Source organism: Melanostigma gelatinosum (assembly GCF_949748355.1).
Source record: "Melanostigma gelatinosum genome assembly, chromosome: 4".
Classification (NCBI taxonomy): Eukaryota; Metazoa; Chordata; class Actinopteri; order Perciformes; family Zoarcidae; genus Melanostigma; species Melanostigma gelatinosum.
In genome coordinates, this window is record NC_136637.1 from 2902914 (window position 1) to 2920716 (window position 17803).

Below are 17803 nucleotides of genomic sequence, written 5' to 3' on the forward strand. Positions count from 1 at the left end.
ATCAGTTTATTTCTTACACTGTTTCTTTAATTGTTTTTAAATCTCCTTTTCTTTTGCCTTATGTTTTGATGCTTTTAATGGTTTTATGTGAAGCACTTTGAATTACCTTGTTGTTGAAATGTGCTATACAAATAAACTTGCCTTGCCTTGATGACAAAGAGCAGCATGTCATTTCTTTCTCCTGAGCCTCGCTGTAAAAACACTCGCAGCCACTTTTATGGACTCATTAACAAAACCGCCGAACAATCAATGAGAACAGCTTCCTGTTCAGCCCCCTCACTGCCTCTCTCTCTTGTCTGTTGTATCTCTGCTATTATTCTGCGAGCACTGGCTCCCTGTTCTGCATTTGTTTGTGCACATGTCATTTTTTGTTCGCCGTGGTCGACGAGCTGCGGTTTGTTTAGGAATCCGGTTTCTGGGAGGAGCGGGTGGGAGGGCGGTGTGGCTGTCAGTGTGGCTGCCTGGGCCGGGAGGATGGCAGAGACGATTGTCATCAACACCTGTGCTTTGAGTTCACACCTGTTGCTCCTCTGCATGGTTCGATTGGAGAGAGGCACAGCGTCTAGCATTACTTAGCCCGACTCAACAGATGCTTTACATGGAGAAAAATGGGGATTTATGTCCCAGTTTCTGAGCTGATAGATGGAAAACTTAAATAGTTTGTTCCCTTAATGCTTCACCGTCTCTCCCACGCTGTTGCCACTTGACTGACTGCTGCCTGCATCCCAAGAGGCATCCGGGAAAATATAACATCAGCAGATGCAAACTGTCACATCCGCGGGCTTAAACTGAAAAAAATTGTCCACCTGAGAAAGACATTAACTCTCATATTCTGTGTCACATTCATTTTTTATTTATTAACCCTAACCCTATCTGACATGACAAAAAAGGGCTACCTATGTAAATAATATGTCTTCCCCGGTTTATAATGTAGTTTCACACATTTTAGGGTTACACAACTTTATTGCAAGCCACTTGGTCAACAATGTCTAGTGTCTTCTGGGTGTAAATTAGCATATCAGGGAAGATATTTACTTCTTGATGTGCTAATTTATCAGTTTTACGTGTTTATAGCTCTATAACTTTACATCAAAGTCTGTTTTCAGGTGTAAAGTAACACTGCATATGTGTTAAAAAAACGTTGAGCCTTTTTATGACTTCAGGGGAAAATGAGTGAAGTGTGATAACTGTCCTCAAATGATGTCACTTGAGTCAGTGTCAGCTGTGGCTGAGGACTACAAGTCTGATAAAGACCCGCTGCCCATCTCTGCTGCAGGCTAGAGGCCCACGGCTGCTCAGCTGCTGCTGGCAGAACTCCCCCAAATCACTGAAACAACTGTTGGCAGTCGAGTTGCATTGTGGGTAAAGTGGGTGCTATGTTTTGATAAGGTAGAAGAATGCAGGTAATATAAAAGATGATATCTCTGGTTCTGTTACATGTTTCTCTTTTTTAAGACTGTCCATCGTGAGTCCCACAATGTTGTGGAAATGAAACGCTGAATCACTGAAGTAGTATTTCAATCCTCTGTTTAATGCCTGGGAAACATGCGTTCAAAGATTGAGTAATTCATAACATTACATTCAATTTGCATGACTAAATAAGCAGCAATCAAAATCTCCAAATATTGCCAAACATGATTGTTGCCACATATCCATCTACAACTGAGTCTTGTCCACAGCAAAAACACAAATCAATAAATCTCTGTAAAATAACTCAAAACAAAAATCTGAGTTGACGCCCATTGCAAGAAGCTGATTGAGAAAATAAGGTTGCAGCCATTGAAATGAGATGCTGGAGATCGTCGTGATCTAAAGCATGACTGTGATTTCCACTTCCAACAGCCTGCTGCATTTGAATCTGTTGTAATTTTCCATCGTCTGCAGAGAATGTGGGTATTTTCCATGGTTTCCTCATTTGACATGATCCAAAGGGACCATTTAGCATGCTTCAGTTTGCTAAAAGTAAAATAGGTTTCGTAGGCAATTCTTCTGTGTCCCTGAACAAATAAGAAAAACTGCTGACTTTTAAAGGCCGACCAAGCAGTTCATCCTCTGGCATCAACATGGCAGCTAACATGATTTCACACGATGAATATGGATTGTAATGCTTTCAAATACACAATTAAAGTGCTTTTGAATGTTGCTGTAAGCTCTTCTTTTTGGATATATATGTTAATCATTTTTACACGTGATCAATGGTCACAATATTAAAAGTCAAACTATATATATTAAATGTATTCATTTTTTGTAAAATGATTCCTTTTACCCAAGAGCACAGATGTACAGATTCACGTCAGCAAGATATTTGTGTCTGTTCATGTGTCAGCAGGTATGAAACCTTCTACACCCATTTCTCTTTCTTTTTTAAAACATCTTGGATGTTTGAGGATTTAAATATTTAAATTTTTGAACCAATTCTTCATCACTCCCAGCTACCAACATGACAGCTTTGGCTCAGTAGGTAGAGCGGGTGGTTTTTTAAACACAAGGTTGGTTGTTCAGTCCCGATCCCGATCGATGTCAAAGTCTCCTTGAGATACCGAAACACTGAAGCCCAAGTAGTTCACGGGCACTTTACAGCAGTCCACTGCTCCTACCATGCAGAGGCCATACTTCATGTATGTACCTGTTTGTGTATGGTGATTGAAAGTACAATTAAAAAACACAGGAGACCAGACACAGGCCTGCCACAGCTCAGCTGGCACCAGACCAGAAGCAAACAGTGATTGTGTTGCACACTGACTCGCTACACCTGGACGACCCAGCAAGCTGGTGACAATCCAGCCAGACTCAGCTGAGAGCATCACAGTCAGACACGGTGAGAGGGGCGTGGCAATACACACAGTGCAATAGTATAAAGACATAATTTCAAAATAAAGATGTAAAAGTATACGATAAACAAGGAGGTTTACAGCATCACTTGATGGTGTTTATGGTGTCTTTAAGAGGAAAACAAGAGTTTCAAGGTGACACTTCAAAACATAGTGGAGTAAAATGTAGTCATTTATTCAATTAAATTATTTTATAACCTCGAGTTTTATAGCTCCTAAGTGTTTCAGCATGATTTCAGATATTAGAATGAGATCGATTAGTGAAGCAGCTGTGCACTGCTCTGTGCTAGAGATGGAAAACCGCAACTAACCAGCAGCACTTCTGATCAGGCAAACATCTCACCACCGTGGAGCTTATTGTCCACAACTTCACCACCACCGATAAAGTTTGCCGAGCATCAGAGGAAAGACCAGCGAAATACACTGCAGACTTTTACAAGTCAAAACAACTGGAGGCTACAATAGCTTATAGACTAGCTATAGTCTATAATATATAGCTATAACATATATGACTCCAAGCAACCTATTCTATTTTGACCTAATTCTCTACATCCACATATCTTATTATGTTTTTCTAACAGTGGTCCTAATTCCCCATGGTAGTTGACAGACTTTGGTTTCATTTATTTTCTGGCTAATTTGCGGCTGCATTACAGTAGCGCTCGCCGTGTTTACTCCAGTCCTCCTCCAGCTCTCTGCACTGCCGCTATCTGCTTCTTCTTCTGTTTTATTGCAAACATTGGCCCCTACTTTAACGGAGGCACTGTTGCTTTTATGAGGTCACGTTCTAGCTGTTCTTCAAAATAAACGTCCTCTGGCACTTTCATGTTTGGCTGTTACATCAGAGTTCACCCGACGAGGACAGCTGCGTCTGGTATTGGAGTGAATTGTTTTCTTTAAATTTCTATCTGTTCAAATTTCTTCTAACATATTCTATTTTACTGTACAGTCTGATGGTGCAGCCATGTTCCTCATTAAAACCTCCACTCCCCTGACTTCAAACAGGAATAGAGCACATGAGCATCACTCGTGAATTTAGGTCCATGCTGGCAGAATTGGACACAGAGCAGCCAAACAGGGCCAGGCAGGGAGGAATCAGAACACACATAGAGCAGCCAAACATTGCCAGGCAGGGAGGAATCAGAACACACATAGAGCAGCCAAACATTGCCAGGCAGGGAGGAATCAGAACACACATAGAGCAGCCAAACATTGCCAGGCAGGGAGGAATCAGAACACACATAGAGCAGCCAAACATTGCCAGGCAGGGAGGAATCAGAACACACATAGAGCAGCCAAACAGGGCCAGGCAGGGAGGAATCAGAACACACATAGAGCAGCCAAACATTGCCAGGCAGGGAGGAATCAGAACACACATAGAGCAGCCAAACAGGGCCAGGCAGGGAGGAATCAGAACACACTGATACATACAGTGGAGAGCAAGGATGTGGTTTAGTTCCAGAAGTGAGACAGGGGAGGGGTTGGGGGGGTTATTACAATGCAGCACAAAAATATAAATGTTCTGTTAATAATCTTTGTAATTTAATAATATATCTACATGACCAGATTTCTGTGAATCACTCATAGGGGTCTTCGACTCTGTGTACACCTGGCATCAACATGTGGACAGATCGAATCACTTCACTTCACATCTGGCATTAGAATGCGTCAACACATGCGTCTACAGGGACCACTTGTGATTGGCTCTCACTTTTCCACTCTATATTCATGCAAACACAAACATCACTTCCGTTTGAGACCAAACGCCTTGTTGTTTTTAACCCGCAGCAAATCTCCCGTGTCTGATCTGCCGGGAATGAAAGGAACAAGATAAAAGCACTCTATGGGCTTTTCAAAATGTCCAGGCATGGTGGACGAAGCCAGCTTGCTGTACGCGATTTCTGAACCAACTGGAGATGAGAAAAAGGAGGAACAAACGGAGAGCTGCGGCTTTGATGACGTATTTTACAGCTACGTCCTTGTTCTGGACGCCTTAGGATGCATAAGCACTACAAAATATTCGTGGTCAAATGTTTTCCAGAACACCTCGGCCAGTGATTTCAGTGATTCAATTCCTAAACGTCTCACTGCTTGTTCACCCTTTGAATCGCCTAAGACGCATGTTCCTACCAGGTGTTCATAATTGATAAAGTTTGGAAAGATTTGAAGTGAATCCAACTGTAGAAGATTTTGAAATACTCTCAGAAAACCGATCTTTTGTTACATGCAAATATACTGCAAACAGGAGAACTCTGCAATAACACCCACCAGTTAGTCCTTTTGTATTATTTAAAATGTGTGTGTGTGTGTGTGTGTGTGAGAGATAGATTAACGCTACTTAGTTTCATGTTCTCCTGTTCCTGTCATGGTTCTCTAATTACCTCCTTATATCATATGCTGTGGTATAGCTAAATGACCCATGATCAAACACTGTCATGCACTCAGTGTTAGGTTCTTGTCTGTGTATCACACACACACACACGATCTATATCTCCGGTCTATTTCCTCCTTTTCTGCCCATTATTTCCTGCTGCTGATGTTGTAAACGTCTGTACTCCCACCTCTCTGTCTGGGATGTGTGTGTGTGTGTGTGTGTTCATTACTGTGAAGACAATAGGGCGTGTGCTCTCATATATAAGCATCATATCTCCCTCGTCTCTTGGTGTGTGTGTGTGTGTGTAAATAGTGTGTTTTTTTATCAACAAAACTTGTCATGTCAGCGTGTGTGTGTGTTGTGTGTGTGTATGTGTATGTGTGTAGCTGAATAGGATTTCCTCAGAGTATGAAATCTGAAGCTCATCCAGGTGGAACATTGACTCTTAAGCAGTGTAGAAAAAAAAGACATCCTGCAGATGAAGAAACTACAACTGTTCTACATACACACACACACACACACACACACACACACACACACACACACACACACACACACACACACACACACACACACACACACACACACACACAGACTCTTACAAAACACATTCATTGTATAAAGACAAGTGTTTCTTGTCTACCGGCAGTAGCAACATTGATTAAATGTAACCGGGGCAGTGTTGCATCATATGGGAGCCATGTCTCTCACCAGACGAGATACATGTCAACACTGGGAAATTGGACAAAGGAAAAGGCTGACATGTGCGGCTTCACATTGAAACCAACAGGTGTGGCTGATTTCAGGTGCAGCAGATACCACAGGAGTGAGTTTCCCTTAAGACCTCTGGCCCCAATCTTTTAGAAGCAAGAAAAACTGTTGACAAGCAGCTAACCAGAAAACTTTGCATTCAAAGTTGAGATTGAAGTGTCAACCATATTCAACTTTGATTTTGAATGCAGAAATCATTGTGTCATTTCATCAAAATACCTCATCCTCATACTTTCTTGTATTTAAGCCTCACTGTAAAACATCAACACCGATATGTTTTTATAAATTCTTACTCAAACCACAATATTTGCAGGTAGAAACGATTGTATGGTTTTGATAGGATTAAGTAGTTTATACCGTCGTATTGCTGCTGGAGTATGCATCCAAGTCTATGGCTCTCTCCCAAAACCATCCCCACCCACTAGCACCGGGTGTCTCCCCCATTACCTGCAAACATCTGTCGCCAAGCATACTGACAATCACCTTGCTTGTTACACTGACTGCCATGTGCTATAAATATATGTTATGTTCCTCTTAAACTGATTGATGCTTTGTGCATCGGGGTGGAACACAAATCAAATGGCCCTCCTACTAATTGCCGATATTTTACTGTCTAGCAGCAGGCAAGACAATGAAGGGGATTGAATTGAGAATAGCATTCGCTGTCTTTGTGGGAATGCTGATTGTAATGTTGTTTCTGTGTTGTAGGGGACGGACTACAAATTGACCCACTGCACGACTACTCCGACACAGCAGTCACCTCTAAATGATGGAAACCCTCATCACTGATTGGCTTGTCTACCTTCTGACAAGCGGAGCTTAAAGACGACATCCTTGCTGTCCTCTTCTTCATCGCAGTGCTCGTTGGCAGGACCTTCTTGAGGAATATTGTCCGTATCGTGAGGAATAGTTCTCAGATTTCCCTTCAACTGACCTGTAGGTAACTGATGGCTGCTACATTTCCACCAGGTGGTTTGCACTGCCTGGATTTTAAAAAGGATCATTAGCAACCACGACCTCTTCTGCCCCAGAGTTGTCCCTACTTATGCTTGTGTGCGAATGTGGTTTTAGTGTGATTGTCTGTTTGTGTTTGCATCTGCATGGCGTAAGTGAGGGATAGAAAATAAGGATTATTTTTCACTCAAAGAGCACAAAAGAAGACACAGCAAACAAGTAGAAAACAAGGAGTCGCAACTATGTCCCAGTGGAGGCACCATTCAAGGACTGGCTGTCAGCTACTCCAGGCTGCCAAGAGTAAGAGCAGCGTGATGGGATACGTGAGGCTTGAAGGTTCCTCAAGCAGCGGCCGGTGGGTGTCCTCTCTAATAGGGCTGGGACTGATGCTGCTGCTGCAGGCATCTCCTACTGCTGTGTCGGCTCAGAAACTCGACGAGAACGACCCGGTGGTCACCACCACGTATGGCAAGCTGCGTGGCGTTAAGAAGGAGCTCAACAACGAGATCCTGGGTCCCGTCGTGCAGTTCCTGGGCGTCCCGTACGCTGCCCCGCCCACCGGCGAGCGCCGCTTTCAGCCACCGGAGTCACCGGCGTCGTGGCCGGAGATCCGCAACGCCACGCACTTTGCCCCGGTGTGCCCTCAGAGCATCGTGGAGGGCCGCCTGCCGGACGTGATGCTGCCGGTGTGGTTCACCAACAGCATCGACGTTGTGTCCACATACGTCCAGGACCAGAGCGAGGACTGCCTCTATATCAACATCTACGTCCCCACTGAGGATGGTGAGTTAGCCTGCGGGCCCGAGGCAGGATGATTGTGGGGCTGGTGGGCGGAGGGTATTGAACCCATCACATCCTGGTAGAATGAAGGGTGTGTTGTTTCTGTATCTGTCTGTCTGTCTGTCCGTCCGTCAGTAGAGGGAAAGCATGACATTGTGCACGTTTAATGTGCATGACACTGCTTATAGAACACGAGTGTGTGAAAGAGTGGTTGTGTGTGTGACATCCATGAGGACCAGTTAATCCTTTCATTCCACTCCACAGCTGCCTCCATCTTCTTCCTTCCGTTTCCCATCTTTCCCTCCTCCTCTACCTTCCTGTTGCTTCTCCTCATTGCCTTGTTTGCTCTCCTATGCAGACTCCCTCCTCTCCTCTCCTCATTACTGTAGCTCATCATAGCATATTGTGACAAGCCACAATGGCTGCAGTTCATTAAACAAGACAGTCGTTGTCATGACCATCACCGATTGATTTGGCTGAATGACTGGCTGAATGACTGGCTGAATGACTGGCTGAATGACTGGCTGGCCAACTGGTCTGTTTCATTCTTTCCCTCCGTCTTTATTTCTCCCTTTCCTTCCTCTTTGCTATGTGTGTGCGTGTGTGTGTGCGTGTGCATGCCAGCTCCTGTGTGCGTTGCGCGTCCAGGGGCTCCATGTTATTCTTTAGTCTTTTATTCATTTTACAGTCAAAAGAATATCCAAGGATTGTGCCAGGAAACCGGGCAAGAAAATATGTAGACAAGGAGGTATGTATGATGTGAACGCAACCTGTACCATGCCACAGAAAGCAGAAACTAGGAGGGGAAAAAAGAAGAAACTTCTGGTGCAGCTGAGAGCAATCATGAGATCAAGGTCTACAAAATATTCAGGTTTCGACTCGAGGCATCTGCAGGTTTTTAGAATGCTAAATTGAAGAGACGGGGCCGTTTTTCAACGATACCTGGAGGTAAATTTAAGGGCAATTTTAAAAAGCATAAGTGGAAGTCTTCCTCTGACTGAACATTTGCAGGTATTAGCAAAAACATATGTGCTACTACAGCCCTGAATGAGCCCTGTGATTTGTAGACCTTGTGACGTCGATGCCGAGGTAGTGTTGCTCCACACTCCATGGTCCATCCATGTGCTCTCATTGGTCAGCAAGATTTGGTGATGTGATCGGCTGCCAGGTCTGGGGTCAGAAGCTGTGCGGTAACGAGGCTTGATGTGTCAGGAGATAGGAGCATATTAGATCAGACATGCTGTCACAAACACACACACACACACACACGCTCACAGTGATGCAGTGTTAAACAAGATGAGCTCAAGCTAGACCATGACTGTGTAATCTCCATTAAAAGAAGGCGGAGCTGTGTTCAGGTTGGCCCGGGCTGCTGTATCAAGCACTGTTTCATCAAGATAATGCCCTCCTCCTCCCCTCTGTCTCTCTCCCTGTCTCCCAGCCTCTCCCTCCCTGGATGTGTGCACGCTTTTCAGTGTCTATACATGTTTGTATGAGATTGTGTGTGTGTGTGTGTGTGTGTGTGTGTGAGAGCGTGAGAGACAGTTGACAGTGTCCTTGATAAGGTCTGGGTGTTAATGTCATTTTCTTGGCAGCAGGCTGCATTATCACTTAGTGTACATTCCTCCTCTACTTACTACACGTATACACGTGCACTCTAACCTCTAACGTGCACTCTAACCTCTCCTTTCCTCAGACTGTAGCATGCACAGAGACACAATGGGGGAGTGCTTTTAAATTGGGAGATTACAGAAGCTTACATGTTAGTCATACAGCATGGAGTCATGGAGAATCACCAATATAAAACCAACACCCAGACAATCTGGAGCTTTGGTTAAGACAACAACGAAAAGAAAAGCAAGATGGTGGATCTGTGGCCCTCTTAAGGTAGAAAGTGTTACCCACTTACCCACTTACCCACTGTCTGTGCATCACTTTATTAACCTGTACATGAATGCATGGAGGCCACATGTTGTTAACAGGCTTACTCAGGCAAAAGACAAAGTCTAACAACACAGTATGTATTCACGCTGCATCATAACGAGACAGAAGGTAATACATTTGAACTTCCTTATGTAATAACTGCCACACTTTGCAGATATCTCCTGCATTTGTCATCAACAGCTTGAATGCAATATGTTATACATTTCCCCACATTTTGTTGTTTGCAGAGGATGTTTCAAGAGCTAAGGAATACAGTGGCACTTGTGGTGTTGGTCAATAATAATAATAATAATGATAATAATGTAAATAATTAATTGTATCTTTTTTAATTCATTTGTTATGATTGAAGACATCCATGTTGGTTGGTTAATACATAATGCATAATGTACTATTACATTTTCATGAAAAATTCAACACCCACATTTTTTAATAATCACTGCAATATCTAATAATGTATTAACAAATGCAGCAGATCATTACAAAATGTTGGTTCATTCCGTCCAGGTGTTGTTATATATTTACAGTGTTCATTCTACCTCATTTGTGAACAAATAAGAAGCTTACTACAATTATTACAGACAGTAGGGCTGCATAATAAATATAAATATGGCCAACTGCAATTTTCAAATCATAATCAATATCAGTCAAAAACTTTTTTTCAAAATGTGTTTAACCGGAACAGACAGATGACACATTAAAGGACCTGAGGCAGATTTAAATCTGAGAGATATTCCTCACAATATGGAAAATATTGGACTTTTTAAATCAATAAAAATAAAGAAAAATAACAAATTTGGCTTCTATTTGCAGACTTAAAAGTAAAATACTATACCCTCGCATGTATGTTAGGCTGGTTGAGTGTACAGCAGCTTGGATGGCTGACATGTTTCTGAATGACTGTACAATACAGCTCTGGTCGTTATAAACAAACATTATCTGAAGCCGTAATCTCAGAACACAAGCTGTTAAACAATGGACCTGCTTTGATTGGAGCTATGTTCCACCAGGAACATGGGAGCTTCCACACCTGCTCAGAACCAGCTGATGAAGCTGAGCATGATCACTGAGGAGCCGGCCAGATGAATACTTCCGAGCAGATGGTCAAATGATATGACATCTAGTCAAAACAAATAAGGTGGTATAAAAAAATGAAGTTGATTTTCATACTTTCACTCTGCCCTGATGTGTGCCAGCCTGTGATAACATTGCTCTGAATGTTATCATTTGTTATCACTTCCATTGTAATGCTTTAGATCGAGCAAAATAGGAAAGCTGCACTTTCCAAAGAAAAGGTTGCAGCTTTAGACGTGATTAATATTTTGATCTGAAACAAAACTACATGTTAGGTTTACATTGCTTACGCACACAACTTCAATATGTTTGCTGCTCTTTATATCACGTCGCCTGATTTCCTCCTTTCCTCACGTCATAATTACAACGGACAATAGAGGTTGCTGCCTGACAACTTTGAACCTCCCTGATCCAGTTTACCAATCGAGGGCAACAGCTCACTGACCCAGTTATAGGTACAGTAGGACAGTCACCCCTCAAATCTATGCTCCTGATGACAACTTATGAAGACCACTTAATAGGCTGATAACATTCGAAGCAGGCGGTCATACCTGAGAATTACACGTTAATTGGATCTTTCCATCATGATTGACTTCCAATGCTTACCTTCAATGCTAATGCAGGAAGTAGTGTGCCCTCTGCAGTCTGTAGGGAGGTCCAGGTTGCAGCAGTGGATGTCTGTGCACTGCGTCAGCTTTCAGGCGTTTCTGTTAAACCTTTAATTAACCTTTTATTAAATGTACCAAGATTCTTTCCCTTACCTTCATCAAGTTAGTTTATTTGCCTATATTCATGTTTCCCGACTGTAAAATGAATGCTTGAGTACAATTGTTAATTACAATCTTCCAATAATATTAACCATATTACAGTTGCTTTGCAGTAATATTTTAGATTTTGAAAATGTATAGTCGGCATTGGATTTAAAAATAAAAAAAGAATCATCTCGACATTGTTGTCTGGCAATGCAGTTGTCAACAGGATGTGAAGTGTACCTAAATACTGAGGCCGGCAACAGATACATATTTCCATGATGTTTGATGTTACTAGGATTCTTAGGGAGACAAAGTCAGTTCATTCGTTCATTCTCTTATTGACGCGAGTCGTGTCTAGTAGCAGCTGTACAGCGTCACACAGAGGCCCTACTGTAATCATACAGTCTTTGGGGAATCTACAGTCAGTTCTGAGCATTCTGGAGGTTTCCTTTACAGTGGCAAAGCCTATTTCTGTGGATTGGTTCAGTTGGGTCATTATCAGTAACAGTGTTGGTCAGTGGTGCATGGTGTAAGTGGACAGATCATGGTGAGTGACAGGGTCATTTCATGGCTAGGTGTGTGCAGCCACAGTGATGGAACCGGGTTGGATTGGAAGAGTTAAAGTGTGGGAGGGACTCAAATCAGTCATGATCAATCAAATCAACTGTGTTCTGCTTTGTTTTTTCTTCTTTTTTTATGTAACACACTCTACAATTACTACTGTTTTGTTGTCTAACAGTTTCAAAATGATGTGAAATGACTGGAAAGGGAAACGGACATCCTGCAGCTGCAGGTGCAAAATCACCATGAGTGAATATTTGGAACCTTAGATTTCATTTCTGGAGAGATATTCACAACTTATGCTGACAACGCTCCCAAAGATCTCGAATTGATTGATTCTCGTCAATGTTGAGCAGTTATTTCGACAGTGCAACAGAGAACTGGAAGAGGACCACTTTCATCAGGCTGTTCTCACACACTGCTGTTAGCTATACCTACACAAATGATGAGCTTTCATTTGAATTTCAATTTGCATGTAATTGTGAGCCCCAACAGGTGACGAAGGATAAAGAGTGACCCGGTCCATGTAGGGAGGGTTGCTGGCTCACCCACAGGATGTCCTGTGGGAAACCAAAAGTCAACATTGACTCATGCTACGTTGCCTTTTCCAAATCCTAACCAAGTGGTGTTGTTGCCGGACATTCATTGAACAACTAAATAAATGAATAAAGAGTAACTTTAAGATATCTGACTAACCGTTGTGTGAGGAGACATTGCTTACATTATACATTTGTATTCAGGAATCTTAATGTTGCTAGTCCCACTGCATACTAACGATAGCAACATGAACAAAGCGAACCGAGGTTAAAAGGGGCAACATGTAGAGAGGCAGAGAATGGGCAGTGATGAAGAGCAGCATGAAAAGGCCGACATGGAGTAATAATGGAGTCAAGAAGGACAAAAACAAAGTGAGACCAGCACACAGAGAGAGACAGTGAAAGTGAGTGACGCACAGTGTAATTGCTGTGGGACTCATCTTCGTGTCCTCATGAGGACTAGCGTCCGGTGCCATGCTGGTTCAAAGCAGCCTTCTGTGGTTAAAGTGGTGTTTTTGATGTGCCCGGATGGAGTGCGGTCATTTAGTCATCACATGCTGAGAGAGCGGTCTCTGTAATGAGATCAGTGGCAGCAGCACTACGGTTGGTCTTCTTTCTCCTTGCAGCATGCATTCATGTTTTAGGATTGAAGTAAATGCAATAGAAGCTCACGTTGATGACGGCTAACTGAACAAAAAGTTTAAAAAAAGAGAAAAGAAAAGTGACAGAAACTTGCTTGAAAGGAGAACAAGGACGTTTCTGTTTTGAGATCAGACACAATTTCATATGACATGCATATTAGTACAAATCATTGCTACACATCTGTGATGGCTTTCAATGGATTTCAATGTTTTATGTAAGGTCGATATTGGAAATGCAAAATGATGTAGTTTGTTGTTTGGTAGAGAAAAAGAACTGAGGAAGCAGCAGCTTGTTAACTTGAACTTTGAATGACATTCTGTCGCAATGCAGTTCTGTAATGTAATGCTAATATAATGTCATTTACATTTTTAAAAATACATGAAAAACAGGGAGCAAAATAAACAGTGGTTCTAAATAGCTATCTGTATCTTCAGACCATCTTTTCTCGTTCTGTACTTGCTGGTTCTGTACTTTTACTACCAACGTCTTCACTAAACCAACAGCTAGATGCTGGCATGGCAGGTTGGTGCCTCAACCCTACGGGCTGTCAAAAGGCATTATGGGTAACAGAGGAACACAAGCTGATGCAGAAGTACATGCAAGAGGGCAGTTCATACAGCACAAATCCAAACACTGAATAATAATAGCAAACGCATTAAGATTATTTAATATATGAAGACAAATATATGTATCTGACTCTGACATCAGGACAGAACATGGTGAGAATATCAGTTGTTTTGTCTTTAATATTTCATCGGTTTGGAGCTGGCATAGCAGCTTGTCATGAGGCTGTTCTATATTTAAGCATGCTAGATTTTGTTGTTTCAGTGTCTACGCACTTCTATGATATTTTAGCAGCTAGCGGCAAAAGTCAGTGCAACGAAAGATGGACTGCTTTCTGGAAACAAGCCGTCGGCTGTGTTGATGCAGCAGAGCTGCAGCTCGGAGAGGAAACCGTAAACATGTAATATACATCAGGACTGGCAGCGCTGAATACGGCCTCGGCAAGACTGAAAAATAAAGTACGTTTACTTGGAATCTGTGTGGAGCAGTTGACCAGCCTGTAAAAAACTGCAATATCATTAGAATGTGATGATGACATTTTTTATAATTAATGTAAATTACATACAGAGCATTCCTGCTGCTAAATGTAAAATAAATGCCGTTAAAAATCTTCTGGTATTTAACTGGAACACATTGTAGGATCATCTAACCCTAGTACACAGCTCACCAGTGTTTATTTTACGAGTGAACACTTTGACAAAATATCTCTTCAATAAATAAGACGAGATGAGGACATCGACGTCATTAAACACTAACTATGACGATATGAACATACAATATTGTTGACAAAAAAAAAAGATGTGACCAAAATGCAGTTTTTCAAATAAACGTTTACCCACGTCTAAAAAAGGAGAGGACATGAAATCTTGTACTTTTTTTGGTTTGGAGTAGATCGACTGACATTTTCAATATAACACGTTGACTAAAACTAGACTGAAAAAGGTTCGGTTTTCTTTGACAAGAAAGTACAACTGCAGCCAGGATATGTTTATTAACTATAAAACGGGATACGGTTAGCTTGGCTAGTTTGTCTTTGTCCAAATGAAAAAATGTAACTTGTGTTTAAAATGTAAAAATGACAAGTTATATGTAAAATAAAGAAAACGTGCTTTTTGCTGCACACTTACTGACTGAGTGCTTCGTCTCACAGCACACTGCTCGTGTGCTTCATGAAATCAACTGCTCACCCTCTACGCTGTCAGACCTTGAACAACAAAGAATGAAAAACGACTCTAAGGTGTCTCTGTGGGGGGTTGGAACTCCCTTTATGTTTACTTCATGTTGAATTAAGCATTTGGCTTTTAAGACCTGATCTAGGGCACTTAACTGCAAACTAGGCCATTTCCCAGCGCTTGTACAAGTTTAATATCTCAAATAGTTCTGGAAATATTTCAACATGTTGCATTGTCTCCATTCCGGAGGGGTTTAGAATAGAAGTTCCATTGTTAATGTGAATTTCATCATGATGGAGGCAACTTTATAGAAGGTGAATTTCTCACTGTTTGCCTTCACGACTCCCTGTCTCCCTCACCTCTGTCTCTTTCTCTCCGCCTGCACAGGTTGGCTGTTTCCGTCACGTCTGTCTCCGTCTTTCTATCTGTCCTGTCCTTTTCACCCTCCCACATCTCACTGTCCTTCTCTCCTGCTCCCGTCTTTTTCTCTCCTATTCCTCGGGCTTTGACCCAGTTTTGTAGTTGTTGAAGGAGGATCCTGCGGGACGGGTCGCACACACAAAGACACACAAACAGAGCGGAGGAAATAGAAGGCAAGAAGAGGCAGGAACAGTCTTGTTCATGGGTCTCAGTCACCTCCACTCACAACTTCTACATGCTGGTGTTTCCTCTCCAGGTATTGTGCTGTGATTGGAGTGTGAATGTCTGTGCAGTAATCATGTTCAGTAAAACGTTGTAGGCAGGTGCTGGACCAGAAGTTAAAGGTATAAATATAAATGAATAAAGGTCCGCACACACCAGCCCTCGGACAAAACAACGCATACAATGGCATACACAAAATGAATCAGGAATAGCTTCTCAACCATAAGGCTTATGCATATTTCTGGTCTCCTTTGAAAGGTATGAAGCTAAGGAATATGAATCCATAAAGTAAACCAATTTTTATTATAATTCCAGAGTTAAGGGGGATGCAATGGAGGAAAAATTTAGATATTTATATTTATATAGATATTTATATTTATATTTATTTGTCCAGTATACAATCTAAATGTCAAGGGCAATATCACTATGATAATTAAGAGCTATAGATAATGATGCAACTCAATGTCTTCTACTACAAGTGGGACTGTACATTGAATGAAAATACAATAGAATACAACATTTGTGATACAATTTATAAAAATACACTCCTACCGTCGCCATGTTTTTGCCATGTTTACTGCTTCCATGTTGGTTGTTTACTTTCACTTCAAAACACTTTCCAAATGGCCATGTAATAACATAAACAAAAACAGTAGTAAACAACAGTAATAAACGCAATATATGACCAAAGAGCTCCATGCTATGAAACCGTTAAATGGCGAAAGCAAAGGCAAAGTATCAAATATCATAAGAATCCGCAGAATCACGAGAATATAATCAAAACAAACTTGTTGCTGTATTATCTGCTGGCTGCATTCACGAACTAAGAGCGAGAACTCCCTCGCATGTGAAGTTTGACTGCTTTGCCAGTGTGTGTTGATGTGAGGTGCGTTCAGGAGCAATACAGGAAGCTTGGGATTTCTACTTTCCAGCATGATATTCTCGACTGATGTGAAAATGATCCTGGATCTTTTGAACACAACTTGCTTGTATATTTACGAAGGTTGCATTTCTATCAGTTTTCTTGTTGAAATACTTCGTAATAAGATGCAAATAGGACAACATAGAGTTTACGGATTCTGACAGCTGAATAATCCACGTTTTCAAAGCTGTATAACATGCATATCTTCTATGAATAGATCATCTTTCATCACAACGTATTGCAACTAGGCCACAGGGGTTGAGCCGGTACCAGGGCTGTTGGGTTAAACAGGTTGAGTGAAATGTATTAACACATCCAGTTACATTTTGAGCTGATGCTATTCTTCAATTGAAGAATATTAGCTTGAAATGTCACTTGTGGATCTGTCTGATGTATCCATGGACTTGGGTATGTGTGTATGTGTCAGGATCATTTGAAGTTCTGTCCTCTGTGACATAAGACGGATAAAAGAAACCATGTAAATCTTAAAGCACCTGCAAAGGGTGAAATATATTATCGAAACATATATTTGGTGCAAAACTGCCCCTTTCTATGCAACTGAGCCTCATTAGGCAAAACAGACAAACTGACAAATATCAGTGCTAATATACAAACACAGTTACAGTGAAACTATTAATATCTTTAGAGTTGGAGGTAACTGAGCCACATTGACTGGGACATTACATCTCCAACATGTCTTCTCTCATCACTTTAACTGACCTGCATTAAGCTTTGAATACCTCAGCACCTCGTTGGTAACTACCTCTAGACTACAGTCTGAACATTTAATTGTTGTTTTTCTCTCTGTGTTCTTGGCACAAAGACAACATTAATACTTTCTTATTGATAATTGCAATCAGACACAAAATATGTATCGCACTCAGAGGCAGAACTTGATCGGTGTGTTTGTGTTGCAACATCATAAGGGCAATATCTTTAGTGAGTCGGACCGTGAGACGGGGCCGATAGAACACCAATGATCCGCAATTCAGGGTGCTGTTACAACCCTCTGCCTAACAACTATGATCCTTTTACAACTATGATCCTTTTACAACTATGATCCTTTTACAACTATGATCCTTTTACAACTATGATCCTTTTACAAGGCTGTCGGAGGGTTTCATCTGACTTGATGGTAGAAAACACTCACTGTTGATCATACCTCGAAGCACAATCTGCAGTTCATTTTTCCGAACAACTGCAGTAATGTACGTTAGTGTGTACCCTGTTTGCAATATCCGCAGTTATTCGAATGCGGCAGTAATTACTAGCAGGATGGTGATGACA

The 17803-nt window shown here is 41.7% G+C and overlaps 1 protein-coding gene across 1 annotated transcript in view; it reads left to right on the forward strand.

Annotated features, from left to right (window-relative positions):
• Positions 1-7382: 7382 nt before the first annotated feature.
• Positions 7383-17803, forward strand: part of nlgn1 (neuroligin 1) — a gene marked incomplete at its 3' end in the record, with an annotated part of 342002 nt that continues 331581 nt past the window's right edge. The window contains exon 1 of the mRNA XM_079267467.1: positions 7383-7713. Coding sequence (XP_079123593.1) covers positions 7608-7713 — 106 coding nt within the window. The 5' untranslated portion in view covers positions 7383-7607. The remainder of the gene's footprint in view (positions 7714-17803) is intronic.